We start from the raw sequence: 23,224 nt of genomic DNA, 5'->3' as shown, positions 1-23,224 counted from the left end.
ATGTACAGGTTTGAGAAAAGTCTGTCTACATCTATACAACTTTTTATATATTTTTTTTTTTTGTCTGGGTCGGTTGACCACTCAGCTGCCAGCACAAGAAAAAACACACCAATAATCATGAAGAAACTCAATGTCATAAGAAAAGCCAGCTTGGGGGGGGGGGGGGGGGGGGTGGGGGGGGGGGGGCGCGGGGGAAATCACTTCAACAATTTTACTGCTGATAGTAACAGATCCGACATAATTGGAGGGAAAGAAAGACAAGCAGCTAAGTGGTCAATCGATTCACTGTGTTTTTAAAAATCTTTAATCCATAAATTTTTTTTTTTGTGTGTTTTTTTTTTTTTTTTTTTTTCCCCAACATTTTGGTATTTCTTGATATATATATATATGCTGATTTTTGTTTGTAAAATCACAGATGTCAAACTGTAAAAGAACTGACTATAACTAAAGCAAGTAAAAAATAATAAAACGCAAAAAGTCTAACTATCTGACAAAAAAATCAAATGACATTTTTTTTTTTTTTTTTTTTTTATTGTGGCATTTTTAGATTGTTATTCTATTTTTTTTTTATCTTTTTTTGTTTGTTTGTTTTATACGGTGTATATATTTATATATATAGTCTTATTTAAAATACGAATAATACCCATTGCTGCTGTTTGAACTGCCTATGCTAAGTTCCTGTAACAGAGAGATGGGGTCGCTGTTCTTTTTGACCTGCTCGGGCACAGGCCGGGGTTTGGGGGGGGCACGGAGGGCGCTGGCGTACGACATGGTAGGGGGCTTGGTGTGGCTGGACCCCTGGGGGCCTCCTGGGCTGCTGCCCCCTCCTCCTGGGTCTGGTGGAGTTTGCTTGCTGGGCATTAGAGGTGGGAACTGTCCATGCTGCTGGAGAGAGGTGGTGTTGGGGGGGTGGGAAGGCTGCTGGATGCACTCGGCCTTCAGGTGTTCCTCGCCAGCATTCATTGCCTTAGAAACTGCAGGAAGGCCAAGAGGAACACTTGTTATTAACACGTAATTAATGTATGAGGAGCTATAGCAGTACAAATGTCTAATGCATTAACCACATGCTTATGCTTCTACTCTGGCCACTGAATTAATCATGCATGATAACGCACCACACAACAAAGCCAAAGATTCACTTGTGAAACATTAATTTCTATTTTCTCCTATCTCGAGAATGGTCAGATGGCAAATGTAACTGTCACTGGAAACATATTAATTGATTAAGACTGCCAATAACCTTGTTCCAAATGGACACGCATGGAGATTTAAGAGCATCTTCCTTATCAAGCTGAGCCTGCATTACACATCATTTCCCTCAAAACCCTGATTTAGAGTCGGAAATTTTCCGTCTCTCTCGAACATCCGTATTGACCCAACGAGTTTAACCTAACCGTGAGTCATGACAGACTCAGAAAGAGTCCGACTGGTGGACTGACCTAAAATGTCCCTGTGAGGGACGGGGTGACCCGCTCCGTTGCATGGAATGTTGTGTAGGGAAGCGGGGTTGCTGCTGCTGGGCCACAGGTCTGCGGCAGGGTATCTGTAGGAGGGGGTGGGGGTGGGATGGTCCTGAGGGCTGTCTGAAAAGGGCTGGGGTGAACTGGAGGAAATCCTTCTCTGGTAGAGAGGCCGGCCTGGTCCTCTAGGTTCATACTGAGAGAGACATAGAAGGTGAGTATGAGTGAATAAGTGAGAGAAAGAGAGAGAGAGAGAAAGAGAGAGAAAGAGAGAGAGAGAGAGACGTGAGAGGGAGCGAGTGAGAGAGGGAGAGAGAGAAAGAGAGAGAAGTGAGTGGGAGAGAGTGAGAGGGTTGAGGATTCAATGGTGAGAGAAGAAGGAGTCAAAGATGGAAGCAGATGGAGATGGAGATGGAGAGAGAGAGAGAGAGAGAGAGAGAGAGAGAGAGAGAGAGAGAGAGAGAGAAAGAGAAAGAGATAGTGAGAAATTACCTAAAGCAGTGTTTCTCAACTCCTGTCCTGGGGGACCATGGTCCTGCATGTCTTTGTTTTAGCTCAGGACTGAGACACTTGATTCCGCTGATCAATTAATCATCAAGCCCTTGATTGGCTCGATTAACTGTGATGATGAAGTTAAAACAAAGACGTGCGGGGACAGTGGGCCCCCAGGACTGGAGCTGAGAATCACCGACCTGAAGTATCACCACTACATAAATACCATGTCAGCCACCCTAGCTCCCAGCCACATGCCTTACCTCTTCTACACTGTGCAGGGAACTCTGAGAGGCTTGCAGCTGCAGCTGCTGTTTCTGCTGCTGGTGCTGCAGCTGTGTGAGTGGGCCCTGCTGCTGTCTGTGAGCCACAGCCTGCAGGCCAAAGGGAAGACCCTGACCCAGTATGTGGCTCTGGGGCAGGCCAGGATGAGGCCAGTGGGCCTCAGGCAGGAGGTACTTGACCGGAAGGGAGCCCGCATTCTCGGGCTGCACTGGATAGTTGGCCTGGGGCTGCTGGAAGGGCTGCCCGCCTATGGGCAGCTCTCGGCTGGTGTCGGGGTACGGACCGGGACCGGGGCCGGGGCCGGGGCCGGGGCCGGGGCCGGGGCCGGGGCCGGGGCCGGGGCCGGGGCCAGGACCAGGGAAGGGTCCGGTTGTGTTGTGATTGGAGGAGGGTGAGGGAAGTTCTCCAGGACTACGAGATTGGACCTGACGATACTGGAGCAGGCGGGACTGGGGCGGAGGCATCTCAGTTGCCTCTCTCTGCTCATACTGCTGCTGAGGAAGCACCTCACGCAGTAACCCAGGATATCTGTGAAGTGGGACAGAGTGTGTGTGCGTAAGTGTGCGTGCAAGACAAAACCATGTCTAATAGACTCTCCATCAAACAAACACACATGCTTGCAAACACCTAGAACTATACAAATTGGTTGTGTTCTTGCTTATTGATGACTAAAAATAAAAAAGTCCTTGGAAAATGTTAAAATGCATGTGTACTGAAATAAAATATCTACAAAACTCATCTAACATAATAAAACACACGCACAGATATCACTATTACTAATATTTGTAAAACTCAGATTAATTGAACACCCATGCGATGCATTTTGCAGAGGATAGACAATCTGAGGTACCCTATTGGGTGGCAGGTTTCAAATTCCTTCATGGTGTATAAAAAAAAAAATATTTCAAAGCATTGGAGAGATGTACAGACCCCATCCATGCAGGCATGGAAGGGAATGATGAAATATTATTGAACTACAGATAAGACAATGTCTGAGGACAGAAACAAAAGGGAGCAATTTGGTAGAATATGGCATGATATATAGGAAGCCTCAGAATGAAAGGTCAGAACAGAAACGGGGACCAGGCGGGGGAAAACACAAGAAGGAGAACCATGTGTACGTGCATGTGTGTGAATGTGAGCGTGTCTTACATGTGTTATGCGTGTCAAATGTGTCAAAGCCAAGGTGGGTGGAGATGGGGCATGGGTATGTGAGGTTTTGTTAATGTACAGATGTGTTGTTCTGGTGAACTAGTTGCATACGAATGTCTTTTATTGTAATTATAACCAAAACCCAATAAACAAAATTATAAATAAATAAATAAACACGCGCACAGAACCGACTGTGATTTCACATAACCATTCTATACCAAATATCACACAGTCCTCATCACCGTCCTGTTGAAACGTTCGACCCCGGCGTGTTAACACGCTCAGCTGGGACTGACCTGGTCATGGGTGGCCTGGCCTCCTCCTCTGCGGCGGGTCCTAGTCCCCAGTTTGCCCTGAGGAGCTGTTGAGGGAGCCGGAGCCCGGGCTGCCCGAGGTGGGCCAGCTGCTGGGCCAGAGGGAAGGCCACTCCACTCTGGAGAAAATGACTGTATTCTCCCCACTGGCTGAGCCGAGGCTGCGGAGCCAAAGCCTCCAATCCAGACGAGCCTGGACCGTCTGAACACAAAGGAGAGCACATGTATATGAGAGAGAGAGAGAGAGAGAGAGACTGTTGTGATCATACTCTGTGTCTGAATATGTGTAGTGACACGAAAAAGACAGAGGGCAAAAGCTGGCCATGCTTGCAAAATGACATCATGGCTATTTGAGCAAGAGTAGTTCCAGCATTATGGAACTTCACATATTCCTGGTATCTATACGAGGCCAGTTCCGCAACATTTAAAGTCTATTTTAACCTCGGTAATCATGATGCGTTTTAGTCGTTAAACAATCTTTCGAAAAGAGAATCTGTTTCTTTAGTTTCATCAGGGCACCTGCGTTCAAATGCGGTTGCCAAACTACATGAACTAAAACCCGCATTAACCCGAGAGCATACCCAGAGTGTCTCCCAGCAGAGAGTCCAGGCTCTCCTCCCCAAAGCTGTTGAGGCGCATGGGCTGATGGTGTTGCTGCGGCTGGGCTGTAGGCTGTTGATGCGGAGGAAGACCTCTGACCACACTCTTCATCTCCTCGGGCACCGCGTTAGGCCCAGCAGACACTCCCAGCTCCCCGCCATCCAGAGCCTCCAGGCCGGGAGACTGCAGCCCACGAGCAGGCAGTGGAGGGCCGCTGTAGAAAGAGGGGTTTATGCCGGCAGGCGGAGGAAAGTTGGAGGACATTTGCTGGTGTTGAGGGTGGACCTGGCCTGGGTGCTGAGGCTGAACACGTAGGGGAGGTCGGGCGAGCCCAAACTGGGGTGGAGGGAATTGACTGTTGCCATGGTGAGGAGGGAAGTTGGGATGGGGGGGCACCAGGTGGAAGTTGAGAGGTCTCTGAGTAGGATTGTCCTTCCTTAGGAGCCGGTTGGCAGGGAAACCCAACCCAGCCTGAGGCTCTGGGCTCTTATTCTGGACTGAGTCAACATCTCCCTGGAAAGAAATAAAGCCATTCAAAATCAATCAAAGTGACCGCATTAATGAGAAAACAACTGAGACAAGAAAAACATTTTAACAAGAGCGGCCAATTTTTAGAAGGTGCCCAAATGAACAAAAGCAAACTTGAGGTGAAAGAGACCACGCCACAGTAGATGAGAACTGTTTTTTTACGGCTGTAGCTTTTGTTAACCATCTTTGTGAACTGTGGCTCAGAAGACAGGAGAGGACTGAAGGGCAAATGAATGAATCTGGCAAAAGATATTGCCACGGGGGCTTTCTCCGCTCTTCCGCCATGTGACGGAAACAGTGAAAACCATTCACTAATGCTGCAGAGACAGGCCAGGTAGATGCGGCTGGAAAGAGACCCAGTACCTGTTTGTCTTTCAGCTCCTGGGCTTTCCTCTCTGGCGTCAGCATTCGGCTGTGCTCCATTCTGCCATTAACGTCGATTTTCCCTGCAAGGAGCCACATATCTTCACTCACAAATGTAAGACAAATGACAAATTCGCGGAGTGAACCGCTCCGCTAGAGAGCCTAAAAGCTCGACAGACTCGGGGGGCTTTAAGGGAGGACAGAAATGTACAGAGTCTGGGCAGCTTCCAAAGAACCAAACCCAAAAAAAACCAAGAGCACGTATCACCCGTCGCCCAAACACACAATGCATCTGAGGTAAAAACACAAGTAGTAAAGCTTAAAGCAGCATCATAAGGTAAAAGTGGAAATTTCAAATGTAAAGTGGATTGAAGCGTTTTATTTTCTAATTAGCATTAGCATGCATGTGCTATTTACTTTCAATTATTCAACCACATCGTGTGTAAATAAACTTTCAGCTCAACACAAACGGCCTTCAGCACTCTGAGTGTCTCCGTTCTCCGCGCTGGAGAAGAGCCAGACTCACCGTTGCCGCTGTTGTCCTGCGGCGGCTCTTTGTCGGGGGCTGGCTGCTGGTTGAGGCTGAGGGGAGAAGGGTGTCCTAGGCCATAGAGTACGGGAGAGGCCCGACTGGGCTGTCGCAGGTTCAGGTTATAGGCCATGGCCGCCTGGTGACTCATAATGCGTGGGTCCATGGCAAAGCGATTCTGATAACCTGGCCATGGTAACTACACATCACACAGACACACACACACACACACACACACACACACACACACACACACACACACACAAACACAAAAACTATAAGTTAAGGCTTTATGAGTGCATATTTAGCCAGTTCCATAACAGAGTAACTCTATCAGACATTACGTCATGTATCATCAACGTGTAACAATTCTTTTGGGTTTCATATTCGTCCTAAACTGAATGTGTGAGTACTTGGGGGAATGGCAAAATTAGTTCAACTAATTTCTACATCTTATGGCTCTATTAGACGTACCACACGGCATCTGCAAATAGTATACTAATTGCACCCGAGAAGAAATTCCCTCACTGTTCATTACAAAGAACAAATAGTTAAGAATTTGATCTTACACAGCAGTACCTGTCCCATTAAAAGTTATTTAAAGCTGAAAGTCCAAAGTGCGTAAGGCTATGTTCTGTGCCCTTCCTGTTTATCTGAGGTAAATATGAGTTAAAAGTTATATTGGAGTACTTGAACAAGTGTTTCACTAAAACTAAACCAATAAAGAAAAGAAAACTTTATGGCCTCTCTCACCTCAGTAGTGGTTCCCCAGAGAATAAAGTTAAACAGGGAGCAGGACCACTAGACAGAGTGCTGGGTGTAGGAACTAAATTGTTTACATCCACAGAGAGATGGAAAGATTATCCCTGTTCAGACAACCTCCCATGGGGGAGTGGAGTTTTAATGCTGGGTCTTTGTACTTCAAACCAGGTTTTTAAGACATTCAGTGATGCACAAGATCCCTGTAGTCTTCTGTGTGAAGACCAGAAACCACACACGCTGTTCTGCCGGCACATTTAGAGAACCATGTCATCTCTCACTGTCCCAGACCTTTCCGTACTTACTGGTAGGGGCATGGGCATCACCACGTTACCCCCGTAGACAGCGGGCACATAGAGGATGCTCGTGCCCGTGTGGGGGTCAATCCTCTGGACAGGACTGGGGGATTTGCCTGAAGCTGGAGCTCCTCCACCTGGAGGGGTAAAAGCCTGAATAGGGTTCCCCATCAGCACTGCAGCATTGGGCTGAACTGGAAAAACAAAGAGAAGCCAAGGGTGTCAGCTGACAGAGAGATACATATAGAGACAATGACAGAGATATGGTCTAAGTGAATATTAGAGAGAGAGAGAGACACCTAGGAGTGACTAACTGGAGCAGCAGTCACACAAGCCTCCACAAAAGCATGATAGACCAACAGCACGGCAATAATGACGGAACATTCCCCTGTGTTATCAGACAATGCCAGGGCTGAGACATCCTCATGAGCACCTAGTACCCATCTCTCAAACCCAAAGTCATTTACTCAGATACACACAGCCATCCAGGGGAGTAATTCACTGAAAATTGGCCCTGCTGCCGTGTTATAACGCACTGCTACTGTTTTGATTGGGATGGAAGTGGAGCTCAGAGGAAGCTGGATTCACTCCACTGATCTCATCTCCTTTTTCTCTTTCTCTCTCACTCTTTCTTTCTGAGTGACAGAGAACTAGGGCTTACTCTATTGCTTCTGTCTCTCCTTCTCTCTCTCTCTCTCTCCCTCTCTCTTTCTCCTTCTCTCTCTCCCCTTCTTTCTGCCTCAGTGAGCTCTCAAGCAGTGCTCTACAAACTAATGACCTCGATTTGCAGTGACAGGACGGGCAAATCACACCAATAATAACCCCCAAACTCTCATATCATGAGACAGAGACTGTGAAAACATCCCCCCCCTCATCTGCTTCTAACATTCTCCGTGACCTCACATGAAAAAAAGTACCGCCACAGAGGTTTTCAAGTACACTTCAGGTGACATTGCACAGTACGGATATGCTAAATGGCTAAATTTACATTCCCCAGACTGCGGATGGCCGTTAGTAGGGCTTGCTCTGTTTTTTTTTTGTTTTTTTTCCTACCCACCCCAAAAGTACAGAATCACAAAACGAGGCCAGAACGAGCTCAAAGAGAAGCGATCGACAGATGTGCCAATACTCTCTCGGGTCAAACAGGACGGGAAGGTCAATACAGGGGACTTACCGAATCCTTCAGGGGGGAAGTGCTCCGTGTGATTCGCAAGCTGTCCTTTCGCCTGGGGGGGGGGAGAGCAAGAAGAGAGAGCACACTGTTAGCGGTGGCGGTGGCGAGGGGTTTTAGGGGTGTGTGTGGGGGGGGGGGTTTCGGTTGCAGCCTGGGTGGCGTACTGGCATGCTCCGCATCTGTCACGGCAGACCAGGCGGGGAAAGTGACAGCAGGGAGAGATGGGTTGTAAGGCCGGAGGCTTTGGGGGAGACTCCCCCATCCAGCCTTCTAAATATAGCCACGCCAGTCAGAGGCCATGATTTCTCCTTCAAGACTAACAGCCTGTCGCCTCACCCAACCACAGCCACGGGCCAAAGGGATTTGTCGGGAATGGTTACACTGGTTTTACCTCCATGTGCCAAAGGAAATCCACCCAGATCCTAAGAATCGACAATGGTGAGAGGGAGAAATGTAGGATGTTGTGAAGAGTGGGTAGACTGGTTGTGGGGGAGGGAGGGGGGGGGGATATATTTCTGGGAGGGAAATGGAATAGCGTTTGAATCCTGATAAGCATGAGAGAGCATTACTCAATGCGGCTTACATGCCGAACAATCTGGTTTCATGCTGTGATTATGTTTTTCTGTATAACAGTATATACACAATGCTGTAAATATAGCATTTCTTTGTCAGTCTCTGATACCCTGACTTAAAAATCAGGAACCCATTGACATAATCCCTAAATTAAAAAAAAAAAAAAAAAAGAGAGAGAGAGAAAAAAAGAAGAAAAAAACATGGCTTTTCTAAACAGATCAAGGTTGCTTGGATTCAAAACGCCACTTTGAATGAGTGTATGTCTTCTGGGATAATTTAGCGATTATTGTGGTCTGAGTGGTAACCAGTTGAACGCTGGTCCTTTCTCAGGCTGTCAGGTGGTTGCCTGAGGGAATTGCTGGCGGAATTGCGGATGGTTCATTCACACTTGTTATTTCAATAGTGTGTGATGAGATGCAAGTACCACTTGTCTGTTTTCTATATGACTGTGGCGAAATTATAGGCCGAACGGGGAAAGCATTCATTGAAGGGAAAGAACAAAACTAATGACGTTTTCTGCAATTATGTCGGAGTGAGCTGCGTGATTCACACAAACAGAACCATAGACGCAGCACTTGTCTGCTCAATGGCCATTTCCAGAACTGTTCACATTTGAAAGGTCCTTCTCCATTAGAAAAACACAGACCGTTCAATGGGTGATCGATAACGTAGAAGTGAATTATGCTGTATTTCTCCTGCTCCCCTTCCTCCTCACGTACTTTCTTTTTTTTTTAAGCATAAAGTTGCTATTGCTTTGAAACTGACCGTTGCCACGGCAACAGAGCACATTAATCATGAAATCAAATCAACCCATGTAGATATGCTCCTCTGCGGTCTTGGTAAAGCAGCCCCTGCAAATATACATTAAGACTCCTGAGAGAAGCGAGTCCTCAGACACCAGTGACCGTCACTATTCTCACACAGAGCAATGGTGAACCTCACCTCACTCAATCGGTCTTCTATGCCTCCTTCTACTACATAACAACTGAACAAAGTCATAAAAATATGATCACACCGGTTTGTTTTAATTTAACTAAATACATTCAATTCCTAAAGGAAAATTAACAACAGACAATATACCAGAAAGGATGCCTAACTTCATGTAACTGGTAAGGGAAAAAAAAAAAAAAGAATCAGACTGTTCTTATGGACGTTGATTTGATGAAGACAAAGTCCACGTGCAGTCCAATCCGCTGCGTATCATGACAGCTGAGGCAAACAGTAACCAAACCAAAATGAGGAATCTTTCTGGAGCCATCAAGAGAATTCCTCTTTGCTCACTGTCAATGTCTATAGAGATTAAGTGCTGAGAGGGAGAGGGAGGGGCAGCGGGAAGGGTGGGGGAGAGACAGGGAGAGAGAGAGAGAGAGAGAGAGAGAGAGAGAGAAGAACCCCTTCAGTCAGCTAGTCTGACATGTTTACCTTCCTCCCCCCTCGGTCGTGGACTGATTGTTGTATTATTCGTCTGAGGGCTCAAAACTCTGGTTTAGACAAACGTTACTGCTGAGAAACCAAACGCTCTTATTAATGTCAGCGAACACGGGCGTGACACTTCGCCGCAGTGTTCCGCGCTGATCAAAGCCGCACGGCGCTGATGATTTCGGGCCCAGATGCTAACGCTGACTGATGTTCTCCCTCTAAAGCTAAAGTACGAGCTGCCTCTGCAGACACCACGCAAAAAATGCCGCTTCAGAGATAAATGGAGACAAAAGTTGTGAGGCAGTGTCTGCAGCCTGATTAACAGAGAGGAGTCTGACGATTCAGACTTCCACATGAACAGGATGAGGCAAAGGGTCTAGGCTGGTTTAAAAAAAAGAGAAAGAAAAAAAAGAAAAAAAAATTGAATGAATGAATGAATGAATTAATTAATGATTTGTGGATATGGGGTAAAAGCATGAAAATGGTGAAGGATTCTTACTTGGCACCTTAGTATCTTCAGTTATTAATCTATACGTACTTCCCTAATAACGCAGAAAAGAACAGGTTCAAACATTTAATTCTCAATTCTGATCAACATACGGGCAGGCTTCGGAACAGCCTTGACTAAAAATAGCCATACGAAGCTCTCCGGTTTCTTTGAGTGATGGAAAAGCACACAGTGCTATTCATTGAGAAACTCTTAGTGGGAGTGGAGGCCGTGATGAGCGTTTACCTTGGGAGGGGAATGCTGGTGTTTGCTTTGTCCTTGTGGGTGTTGTGGGCGTAGGGCGCGCGGGATGAACTCTGGGGCGAGAGGATTCAGCACGTAGGTCTTCTTCAGCTCCAGAGCCTCCAACTGAGCTTTGATCTGCTCAAAGGTGATGCCATGCAGACTGTGATTCTCATGGCAGATGGAGATAAAGGTTTCCCAAAACTTCCTACAGGCAGAACCGAGAGAGACCACGTCATTTGGGAACTATTACTAACTATTACACACACACACACACACACAGACACACACACACAGACACACACACACAGACACACAAGAGAGGCACTAGAATTTCCACTTGGTGAAAAAAAGGTTAACACTTTGCGCGTTAAAAATGTCTTCTCCAAAGTAATCTGGCACTAAAACCAGTGATACCGTGTGACATCTTCACAAACATGTCAGATAACAGCTCACATATTACACCCAAACGAGCCTGTCACACAAAATCATGAAGCCAGGTAGAGTGGCTGGCAGAGCGTTATGGGTAAGAGCAAACAAACCATAATTATGACAAACAGCCTGGCCGCAGGGCTGACAGAGGTCAAGTCCAGTGCCATATGCAGTTAAAGGAGAGAAACTGACAGACCAGAGCATGGTTGAAAGATGGGGGCAGGTTTTAAGTTTTAATTCAAGCATTGCCAGGGTGTTAGGGGAGCTCAAATACTGTATTTCCATCCAATCAGTGAGGGCCCTGCACCCCCGGGGGAGAAAAAGATTCATTCGCTGTTAACCTAGGGTTTAAAACAAAGCAAAGGAACTGGAAAAAATCCCTGCAAACAAATTTGACTTGACAAACAGGACCAGTTTGTTTTCGACACAAAAATCACACACCGTTCAGTCAAAAACGTCAAGGGATGGAAGGAATTAGGTAGAGCTATTGTTGCATATCCATTTACACTAAGCACGTAGAACACAAAACAACCCAAAAAGGTACCAGAACAGCCACAGCCAAACATTCACTGGAGGACAGAGTGTTTTTTTTTTTTTTCTCTTCCTAGCCTAAAATACAGAATAAAACCATGACTGTCTCAACCTCATGACTGCAATTCATGCCGTTCCTCACTGTGGCTATCACGACTCAAGTGCCATCAATCTCTTGGTCTCTCCACAAAAACACTCATGAAGAAAAAGAATCTGCTGTGAGCGAGCGAGAGAGAGAGAGAGAAAGAGAGAGAGACAGAGAGAGAGAGAGACAAAGAGAGAGAGAGCGAGAGAGAGAGAGAGAGAGAGAGAGGGGGAATGAGGGGGAAAAAAAAAAAGCTTTTCTTTTGAGTTTGGAGAAATGGCTCCATCAATTTTGATACTTGTTATTCAACACTTGACATTGTCCTGGTACAAAATGACTGAGCACCACGCAGTGGGCGAGCACCACTGTGTTTAGGTGTGTGCTAAATTTGGGCTTTTTTGGGGGGGGGGGGGGGGGGGCGGTGGTAGATGAGTGTTTCTCATCAGTGCTTGCTAATGCTGGGAGCCTGATGCTTGCGTCACGGTCTAGACGGCACCTTCCTGCACCTCTGCTATACTCATTAAAGCAATTCTCAGATGCGCTCCATTTAGCCAGGCAGAGAAAGAGAGACAGAGGGGGGAAAGAGAGAGAGAGAGAGAGAGAGAGAGAGAGAGAGAGAGAGAGAGACTGACAGTGTGAGATAGAGGCTAGGCTGCCCGGGTCAGACTTTGTCACAGGGATATCTGCTGTGTCCAAATGCCAGAGCACAAGTGATAGTGAAACACACTCAAAGCTTCAATGCCTAAGATCTGTGTTTTAGACAGGCGTGGTTTCACTTATGCTAGTTGATTCTGATTGTCACTGTTTGGTTGAACAGAGGACTGTAGTTTGGGCAATAAGGGAGAAAATAGATGCTACTGTTGCTCTGTAAGCTTTTTTTCGTTCTGTTTTGTTTTTTCAGATTCTTCATTTCTCCTTTTTCAAATTCTTCATTTCTCTCAGAACTCTGTCTTTTGACACTTTGTATCAGGTGTTGACCAGAATTAGCAGCAGTACCCTTTGCTGTAACATAAAATTACATAAGTTCAAAGTAAATCAGTCATAGCGGTTCGATGACGATGATGACTAGCATCATTCACTAAAAAACTTCAGGGGCTAAAATAGGTGCCCTGTGATGGTAAACAATAACAACAACAACAATATCTAAACAAACAACTTGCTTTAATCATCTGTGTTATTTTGGGGGTGAGGAGCAGTGGGGGTTTTGGCGGAGATGACAGAGCGGCTTTGCTAAATGTGCCACGCATACCGTGGTTGTCTGTTAAAATACGAGGCCGTCCATTAAAGCAGCCTGAGAAACAGCCTCTCCTCCCACGGCACACACAGATTGATTTAATTGCCAGGCCTTTGGGCTGACATTTCCTGTGGCCGGGCTGCACCGATTGGCTGACGCTCGACAGTCTCCATGGCGACCGGGGTGCTGCAGCTAGGGAGGATAGGGAGAGCAAGGAGAGCGGAGAGGGCTGCCGGCAGCATGACGGACAGTTCTCTTAGGGAGGATACACGCACGCACACACACGCATACACACACACACGCAGAGCACTGACCCCTGCCAGCCACACAAACAGCAACACAAATTACCTAGTTCCCTCACTAAATACAGTGCTCACATTCACAACATGAATAAAAGCTGTTGCCACTGCTGGACTCTAAGGGCAAAACTGTGAATGTCTGTCACTCTCTAAAAAGTGTAGTGATGCTCACTGTTGTGTCCTCCTCTCTCTCCTCCCTTCTCTTCTCTCATGTTCTCCTCCTTGTTTAACTTCTCCTGTCCTTTCTCTCCCTGTTAACTTTGGCCTGAGCACAATTTTCACTCTAAAAATAAAAAAAACAGTGCCGTAGGGAACACCCCACTCCTCCTCGACAAACCAGTGGACAACAGACATTAGTTCCATGCCAGCCTCTCTGACAACACCCCCTGAAGATGCTAAAAGCACTCATTTGCTCTCCTGTTGCAAACAACACCTTTCCACAGCCACTGTGTGCCAAGCTCAGACTGCTGTGTTTAAGGCTGTGGTTCTTGATTGGGGAGGAGCGACTGGGAGCAACAGACCCTCTCAGGTTGAGAGTGACAGCCTGATTGTCCCGTAAACATCAGAGGAGGAATAAACCACTGGTTCCTTCAAATACAATTCCAACTTTGAGCAGCTTCTGCCATGGATCTAAAAGCGTGCTAAAGAGCTTGCCATTGATACATCACATCAGCAGGGACAAAAAAAATACCACTACGACACTTGAGCTGTCATGTAAACGTGATAAACTTTTTTTTTTTTCTCCTTATCAGTGTTAACCACTAATGGCAGTAATTTTTTCGGTGCGGTGGTAACAGCGCGTTGGCTACTGTGACAGCTGGTTGAACTGTGGTGTGGGAAGTCTCTTTCACTTTTCATACTTATATGGATTACCCCTTATGATAAATTCAGGTATATTTACACTGGTTGCTTTACTCGTTGGTTTACTGTCTGGTGTCTTTACCTGCAGCGGCCCACTGAACAGAGAGCTATGGGGTCTCCCACCACGGCTACCAGGGACTGGGCACGGGTAATGGCGGTGTTGAGCAATTTGTAGTTGGACAAGAAGCCGTAGTCCAGGTCCTCTGTGGAGTCTTCTACCAATTGTTCTTTTCTCTTAATGGCAGTCTGCTTGTGCTTGCAGGTGTGTCGCGTGCGAACCGTACTCAGGAACAGGACACGGAACTGCTTACCTACAGTGAGTGAAGATACAAAAAAAAAAATACTCAGTGTAATATATTGATCTCTAAATTTCCTTATGAGAGCAGGTGCAGAGGAAATCTCGTACATCGTGCTGATCTGCCACTGTTCGAATAGAAACCACGTTGTTCTATTACTGAACGCACATGGTTGTGGTGATACGGTAAGAACCGCTCCAGAAAAAATGAAAACGACCGATCGTGCTGGTATTGAACATGCTGCTGTGGATTTCTGCTGTTTTCTACTCAGGTCAGTAGAGAATGACTTTAACAGGATTCGCCGTGAAGAAAGAGCCCCTCATTCAAAAGCAATTTCTATGCTAACGCCACCATTGTCAAATATTATACATCAATTATACAGGAGCCAATCTACCATTACCCAAGGGAGGGGAAAAAAAAAAAAGTTATCAGGCACTGCCTGGGCTTTCTAAAAAATTACAACAGTTACAACAGCTGTGGCATTTGTATTTACTGTAATACTTGTAGCTACTTTTACGGGTGTAACTATTACTACTGTTTTAAGTGCTGCAGAGTCAAGTCTGTTAAATCCAATGTTACACGAGTCACTACTGCTGCCGCTGTGCTGTTCACTACTACAGGAGCATCTGTGACAATTCAAACTATTGTGACGAATGAAATCACTGTGACCAACATTTGGTAGGGTCGTTATACTGGCTCGTTAGAAGACGCCCCCCCCTCCTCGCTCACCTTGAACATTGAGTACTCTCTCTACGCTGACTTCGGGCATTCTCCTCTTGCGTAGCTCGATTCGGATGCGTAAGACCTGGTCGGCGTAAGGGGAGACCACGCCGATGCTCCCCTCGTCCAGCTTCCCCCAGGCCACCGGCCACTTCTTCCTCATCTCCTCCACCCGCTCCACGATCTCAAACACCTGAACACAAAGAGCTCGTATCACTCTCCATCCACACTCCTCTGGAGCTCCCCTTTACAACGTGCCCTCAGGATCAGCGTGTGGGACCCGCTGTAGGTTCAGCTCACTGGAAATTCTTTTACTTTCCTTTGCTGGGAAGATTAGAGTTAAGCCCCTCCCACTGCTTAAGGGCCATTTCTTATGTGTTTCTCGAGAAATCCAACTCTCCACGCTCCCACATCAGTGCTTTACAATCCATTAAAGAAAACAGAAAATACAGGAAAATGTATCTGGTATCTCCTAATCTTAATCTTCATATATATTTTTTTATTCTCCTATCATGAAGGTACTGACGTTGTGTTGGCATTGTAGAGCACGCGATGAGAACGTGTTTGTAAAATGATGAGATCAAAAGAAGACTACGTTTTGGTGTGCACCTGGACGTGGATAGGCTAAAGATACATTCTTCCATTTTTTTTCTTAATCATGTCGGTAGATGTCGTAAATACGTCACGATGTTTCTCTCCAATGGAGCTGTGCTCGGACTAAATGAAACAAAATGAAGAACGCAGTGGCCAAACTTTGCGACTTCAGGTCCTTTTCATGCAAAATGACTAAAGTGTTTCAGGGTTTCCAAACAAACAAACAAAAAAAAACCAACAACAAAAAAAGAAGGATGTGTCATGGACACTACTTCAGAACTGTTTAAGACGTAAACTACTGAGTAGATTTTCAGGTCCACGCTTGCCGAAGCTGAAGTAGAACGTTACTGAAAACAAGGACAAAAGAACATCTTGCAGTGGTCGGCACACTGCTTTTCCTACGCCCGAGTTCTGCTGAGCTGCACTGGACTGGACCCGTTTGACTGTATCTAATATCCCTGTGTGTGTTTAACTGTTATTCTACGTTTAATTCTGTTTAGTTGAGTTATTATTGCAATTTTGGTGACAGAACTGTACCAAAGTCTTACTTGAGTGTTCAGTTGTTGCGATTTAGGGCTGGCTTTTTTTTTTTTTTTTTGGGCCAGTGTAATGTGGTGCAGAATTCAGTTAGTCTAGTCTTAACTGGGTTGTGTTAAGCTGTTCAGCGACTGGGCAGGTGTGAAGCGGAGGTGTACCTCTGCGTTGTTGAAGTAAGCGGTGCTGTTCTTCTCCTGGACGTCCTCGCCTCTCGCTGTGAAGAAGGTCAGGGGGTAGAAGTCTTTGTGGGGGGGCTGCTTCCCGCTGGCCATCAGTTTGCCCTCGTAGAACAGCTCCGACGTGTAGCTGTAACCATGGAGAAAAAGCATCGAGTCAGCTCCTCTCCGTATCGAAAAGGTCAAATGGCCACTCTGTCTCTCTCTTTATAGTCCACTTCCTTGAGAGTGTTCTCTAACACAGAGGCAGGACGCATTGAGACGAGGTCAAAGTTGTGACATGCAACAATTATAATGAGTTGTTTGTTCGATGGTTGTATCTATTTGCGTGGCTTCGTTGAACAGAAAGAACAAAAAAAAAAAAAAATATTGACTTATTTGTTTATTGCCAGAGGATGTATTTCGGTTTGGATCACTGACGCAGTGAATCAGTGAATCAAGAAGAAATTCAAGAAAATGAAAATTCCACCATTCATTTCACACCATACGCACTGTTTAACTTGGCCATTAAAGGCATCAAAAATATGTGACAGGTTGGACAATATATGTAGATTTTATGCTAAAAGATTCATCCCAAACAGATGCTATGTAAATTCTTGTACTGAAGATACTGAAGTAAGTATTAACGAACATTTCGTCGCTCAAACACACAAATCAAGGTCAGTTGCTGCTTTCTTTCTCCTGACATCCAAAAAGCTGAATAGTGAAGAAGGTTTGAAGAGAGACTGACAAGTTTCAAAGGGCTGTAACACACCAACCCAGACAGACTGGCACTCAATTTACAACCCCGGTGCTCGAATAAACACAGCTCTCATGACTCCGAGAGGTTGGTCTATCTTCTCGCTGTTATTATGTAGCTGTCATTGTTTCATTTCATCAGCTTTCACTCCCTTAACCACAGGGAGTCACACCGGGGAATTTGAAACAGATGTGTTACAGTCTCTACCTGTGTGTTTGAGTGTGTGTGTATGTGTGTGTGTGTGTCTTTGAGAAAGAAAGAGATGAGGAAAGCAGTAGGCAGGGAGAAATAGATAAGTGTAAGTCTGTGTATCCTTCCTCAGGAAGAGTGATGTGAAAAAGTTCACACCTACTTGATGATTGCCTCATGGGAGCGGTAGTTTTCGCACAGAAGGATCCGGCAGGGGTATTCGGCAGGATAGTGTTCGTACAGGCGGTCCAACAGAGAGACGTGCAGGTTCCTCTCTCGTGCAAACTCACTGTACACAAACGGACTAAGCTGCAGTCCACGGGGAAGAGGAGAGAGTCAAACACACACACAGTTAAGAGATCAACTGTTAAGATCTGGTTCAAGAGGTTTAAGGTACCTGCTACTCAATCTACTGTGACACTAAAGGTCAAAAGCTCTTTATAACATTGTTCCATTGTTCAGGAAGCGGCACAAACAATATTTTCACATTACGACATGAAACCTAGATTTCTTGACTTTCCCTTTGACTTCTGTTTATTTTATGGTAGTTTTGACTAGGTTAATAGCTGTGTGAGGTTACAAAAATAAAAATAAAAAAGTAGATATAGAGTCATTCAATGTCAATATTTACAGCACAGATATACATGAAATGAGAGATTTATACTAAGGGAGAGAGGGGGAGTGTGAGAGGTGATGAGATTTCTATCTAGAGGGCATTTAATTAGCAGCCTATTGGTTCCACTTGGTTTGCATTTGATGCTTCAGAAGGAGTTGTCATGCTCTTAATCGTTCTCCCATCAGGGAGAGGACGTGATGCTGTCTCCTGAGATCTGTTTGGGTCAATGTGACCTGAGATGACAGAGCGTTTGTTTTAACTCAAGTCTGGACCTGACAGATTGGTCTTCTGACCTGAGTGCTGTCCGTCAATGTGAACAGAAAGAGAGATTGGTAAATGCTTTCGGGGGACATATCAGTGTTTTATATTTGCACTGAACCTACTGAATTTTTGAACTGTAACTGGACTTCAGGTTGTATAAACATCAAGTTGTAGCTGTATAAAGAGAACACATTTGCTCTTCTAACTTTAATTTCAAAAAGACGGGGATATTCGCTTTACTCAAAACGATTAAAAAAAACAGAAAAGCGTTGTAGCTGTTTCATGACGACCTCAACCATCGTACTCGTATCAGTAAATATTCGGAAACACTTTTCCCTGAAAAAGAAATCTCTCCACATTTGAATTACAGTCCAGAGGTCACACAGGTCCTCAGTCTGGTGTCAGTCGAGGCGAGGGGTTCCTCCTCTTTACCTGCATGTGGTCTCCTGCCAGCACAATTCTGGTGCTTCGATTGGCCAATGCTAGAGGCATGATGGTCTCACACTCCATGGCTTGGGCAGCCTCATCCAGCAGGATGTGCGTGAAAAGCCCTTCAGAGACACGCACACGCGCGCACACACACACACACACACACAGGGAGATAAAATATTCATTATAGAGGGCTTCACAAGGCTGTCATTAATAATGTAAAATGCTGCTTCGCCCAGGCCCAGGACTAACACACCAAGCTGCCATTAGAAACAAGAGCTGTAGATTAGAGAGGGGTATTGGGGAGAGAGGAAGATGGGAGATGGCTGCATTTTACCCAGAGAGAGCAGGGCTACTCAGCCACAGCATGCCCTGTGAATGACACTTCAGCATAGAGTACATCTCTAGATCTCCGGCCCTCCTGTGTTTGTGTAAAGGTGACGTGTCATTAGTAGCCAGCTAATGGAACTCTTTAAGCCCACGCTGAAGATCAGATGGATGGAGAGATGAGAGAGGGAGAGAGAGAGGGATGAACTGATGGAGGCTCTCTCACATTTATAATAATCATACTCACTCTCTCCCTCTCTCACCCCTCCACCTGTATACCTCTCATTCACTCACTCTCACGCATACACACACACACACTGATCGATAATCAGTTTCAAAACCTTTTTTCTAATTTATTAGGCTAGTTAAAGCTTGGTTTAGTGAAAAACCAACTTGTTCCACCAAAGTTGAGCGATATCAACGAGCAGATTAATTGTGTGTTAAGAATAATGGGTGTATGTCCATGCGCTCAGATTCTACACAGCCCTGCGTGGAGACGGCGCATTCTCTGAAGCAGTAATGTAGGGGATATGCAACTATATGAAAAACGGACAGTCGGCGTGTACCCAGAGACTGTGGGTTTTATCTGCAGTGGATGGAAATCCCCACATTCTGTGAAGAAGGTCTCGTTTAAAAGCATGTTGTTCCAGCAGCGGTGAGACTGACTGACTGAGAGCTTCAAAAACCTGACACTGGGAGCTAATGACGCCGAGTGTGTGAGACAGCCGAGCTGCGTCTCTTAGCAACAGATGAGCCTTTCAGCACACACATTCAAAGGCAAGAATTAGCCCCTTGTAACAAACTGTTGCAGACTTCACTGCTTTTCTCCAATTATGTGTGTGTGTGTGTGTGTGTGTGTGTGTGTGTGGGGGGGGGGGGGGGGGGGGGGTCTGTTTGTTTGTGTGTGTGTTTGTCTGTTTGTTTGTTTTCAATAATGCCAACAGCTCTCAATAAGAGCAAAGCTTGCGTGCATATGTTGAAATGAAATGTCTTTTTCGTCTCAGGTTTAGCTTCTTAAAAAAAAAAAAAAAAAAATGCATGTTAGAAGCAGTTCTCTGCAACCTCTCCCCGCTAGCTCTGCAGAGAATCAAAAAAGATGAAATGGTGATTTCAGTCGCTATTTTCATTATCTCTGCACTACAGACTTTCCCGACACACGCGGTTTAACGTAAGTATGGCGAGGACAGAGAGGCGAGAAATCAACAGCTTGAAATTCTTAATCCTTTCTATCAAGTCAGACAATTTCTTATTATCTGTTTGCTGCTAGTGCGCAGAATTGGTATGTGTTTCTCAGATATGAGAATCGTTCGTCACTGTGTGGACGGGCTTGCGCAGAGATGTATGTACTACTTAATTTGATCTCTGGCGGTCTTCTCTGTTCCCACAGAGTAAATACTGCCATGACACCGTGAGTGCGTGCGTAATGACATAACTGTGTTAAGTGTGAGTGTCTCAGTGCTCACCTGGCTCCAGATCCAGCTGGCAGAGGTACTGAGAGGTGCTGAGTGTTACCACGACGACCCGATGATTTTCCACGTCCTGTCGAGTAGGCATCTCGAAAGTGAAGGAGGTGCTGGAGATGAGGCAGTACTGCTGTACGACCTGGTGTACCGTCTTTACCCAACGGTTCCTGAAGTAAATCCTGGACACAGAAAACACACACACACACACACATGCAGTGCTTCAGGAATGCTGGGGAATCTCTAGGCACACCAGTGGTGTTTTTCACTTTTACGTGTCTGAAAAGAGCTTTCTCTAAACCTCTGTATGACCGTTACAATAGAGACTGTGTAGACTGAAGGATCCTGAAGAACCAAGTTGACAAACGAGTGCTCTGTCCGACAGGTTATCCTAAGTGTCTCAGTTCTATTCAGTGGTCCCTGCCTCTGCTGCTAGACAAGCACTCGAGTGTAAAGCCGTGAAGAGCGGGTGAGTTACCTGAGCGGTCTGGCGTGCGCGTTGCCTGCCTCCACGTATGGGTGAAGATAGTCTTTGATATACAGGTCAGCAGCACTGTTTGAATGGGTGCAAATGAGGACCCTGTGAGAGAAAAGATGAAGACATTCATTTTCATTACAAGAGCACAAAGCACACTAAAAACCCCTGTATGAAGACAGTGTCAACCATATCTTAACTACATGGGTGTAGCACAAAGTACATTAAAAACCCATGTATGAAGACAGTACCAACCCTATCTTAACTACATGGGTGTGGCTGAGGAGCTTCTCCACTTATAGACGACTGCTTCAGCATTCAAACAGACTTTTTTAATGAGGTACTAGGCCACCATTAAGGACATCAACCAACATCAACTTTATGTTTACAAAACATTCTTTTAATGGATGGGTGACGGCCATATGTTTGTGTTTCTACAAGTTACATGTTACAGAAAATGTCATGCATAGCAATCGCAAAAAACTCATCTCTCACTGAGTAAATCAATGCACCTCTAGGAACTGCACGATTCACTTCACCAATGCCTTCTGGATTTTATAACAACAACAACAACAAAAAAAATCACACACACGCACACACACGCACACGCACACACACACACACACCCACCCCCACACACATCAGTGCCAGCACCAAAGGAGGTAATGTAGGTGTATCAGTGCCGTTGTGTGTGCGTGTGCGTTCACCTTGTGTCGGGCTGTTTGAGGATGTGCTTGACGGCCTGGGCCAGGGTGAAGGTTTTGCCTGTGCCGTAGGGCCCGATGATGAGCACGGGGGGCAGCTGGATGGAGAGAGGGGTGGTGATGGCCAAAATGGCCTCCTTCTGTTTAGCGTTCAGACGTGGGTCCAACTGCTCGTCCCACTGCCTAATGAGCCGAGAAGGCACAGAGCTTTAGACGCGCGCACAGACAGACGCAAAGACACAAAACACACACACAAAACCAACACAACACGACGCTCCAAGACGCAACACACAAACATCCCTCTTCTCACAAGAAAGTCCTCACAAACTGTGACAAAACTGCCAACAAGAAGTTTCTTAATACTCTTTTTTTCTTTTTTAACTTTTTTTTTTCAAAGACAAAACATTTGATCACGTATTTAGCCTGGGTGGCAGGCGGGGGGGGGCTCTTTAATCCTCGTTCTGTGGGCATGGCTTTTAACTCTCTGCTGTTGATAACGTTTGTGAATGAAAGGTGTCTGGGAGAAAGAAAAAAAGGGGGGGGGGGGGGGGATAAATGGGTTTGTAAGACGGCGCGTGTGTTTGTGGAAGGGGACAGCATGTACCGGTTGGGGCTCCAGGGGATGGTGGGGGTGAGACTGACGTCAGGGAAAAGGATGCCGTTGTCTTTGATGCGGTCCAGAGCGTAGTGCATCTCGCACAGAGGAAGCCGGTTCAGCTGGAACTGAAGCTCCACCTGCCAGACACCACAGGCAAGTGAAGAAAATATGGTCATAATTCCATAACACACCCTCAGACGAGTAGCTGCATACTGATAATTATGCAAATTCGATACACACGGACGTAACAAATGTGCATATGTTTTGCTTTTTGTTTTTTTGTTTTTTAGAAAAAATGCGCATCCATTTCTTTGAAGCTGTAAATCGTGTTTTTCCTACATCTTACGAGCATTTTTGAATTCAGTCGAATTATAAGCGCACAGGTGCCAGCCGAGGGCTAAAAGGTTAAAAGGTTAGCAACCAACAAGTCGTAACGCAGCGCTTCTGCTAAAACCATATGAGCTTAAAGACGTAATCCTTAACGCTGCATTCGTTCTACTCAGTAAAATTAAGGGTTTAATATTCTAAAACACCCAGAGTATAATTACGCCAATGAGCCGTGTCATATGTCAGTGGGAGGCATAGAAACTGCTGAGCCCACACAGGATTTCCACATGACAAAGGGATCGTTTTCTCCCCGCCAAAACACTGAGCGTCGTACAGTGAAAAGCTACGTGCCATTCTATATCCCTGCATCTGCCTGCGTCTTCAAGGACTGACTGTATGGGCCAAAGAGCTCTGGGCCTCCATCAATGCGCTCCAGTCAAAGACGTAATCTGGATGTGGATAACTGGGGATTATTGACTCTGTATTATTAGTTTGTCAACCTAGAGAAATAAACGTTTCTCTACCTGTATTTTCTATGTTAGAATCTGCCCTCTATGTAAAGATTCTCTCTCGTTTCCCACATTGCCCCTGACTCAAAGTAAAAACTCTCTCAAATCGGCCACCAGTTAGAGAAGAATTCAACAGAAAAGTAGCGTGCCC

General features: G+C 45.8%; 1 protein-coding gene across 1 annotated transcript in view; it reads right to left on the bottom strand.

Annotated features, from left to right (window-relative positions):
* Positions 1-621: 621 nt before the first annotated feature.
* Positions 622-23,224, bottom strand: part of helz (helicase with zinc finger) — a 30,593-nt gene continuing 7,990 nt past the window's right edge. The window contains exons 12-30 of the mRNA XM_030790035.1: positions 22,244-22,374; positions 21,643-21,822; positions 20,939-21,040; positions 20,464-20,642; positions 18,677-18,795; positions 17,531-17,676; positions 16,422-16,569; positions 15,142-15,325; positions 14,199-14,427; positions 10,678-10,882; positions 7,953-8,004; positions 6,788-6,972; positions 5,721-5,922; positions 5,195-5,277; positions 4,285-4,816; positions 3,686-3,905; positions 2,216-2,765; positions 1,440-1,656; positions 622-974 (exon numbers count right to left, since the gene is read on the bottom strand). Of these exons, the coding sequence (XP_030645895.1) occupies positions 622-974; positions 1,440-1,656; positions 2,216-2,765; positions 3,686-3,905; positions 4,285-4,816; positions 5,195-5,277; positions 5,721-5,922; positions 6,788-6,972; positions 7,953-8,004; positions 10,678-10,882; positions 14,199-14,427; positions 15,142-15,325; positions 16,422-16,569; positions 17,531-17,676; positions 18,677-18,795; positions 20,464-20,642; positions 20,939-21,040; positions 21,643-21,822; positions 22,244-22,374 (4,017 nt within the window). The remainder of the gene's footprint in view (positions 975-1,439; positions 1,657-2,215; positions 2,766-3,685; positions 3,906-4,284; positions 4,817-5,194; positions 5,278-5,720; positions 5,923-6,787; positions 6,973-7,952; positions 8,005-10,677; positions 10,883-14,198; positions 14,428-15,141; positions 15,326-16,421; positions 16,570-17,530; positions 17,677-18,676; positions 18,796-20,463; positions 20,643-20,938; positions 21,041-21,642; positions 21,823-22,243; positions 22,375-23,224) is intronic.

This window comes from Chanos chanos, chromosome 13, assembly GCF_902362185.1.
Source record: "Chanos chanos chromosome 13, fChaCha1.1, whole genome shotgun sequence".
In the NCBI taxonomy this organism is placed as follows: Eukaryota; Metazoa; Chordata; class Actinopteri; order Gonorynchiformes; family Chanidae; genus Chanos; species Chanos chanos.
This window is presented reverse-complemented; position numbering and strand designations above follow the sequence as displayed.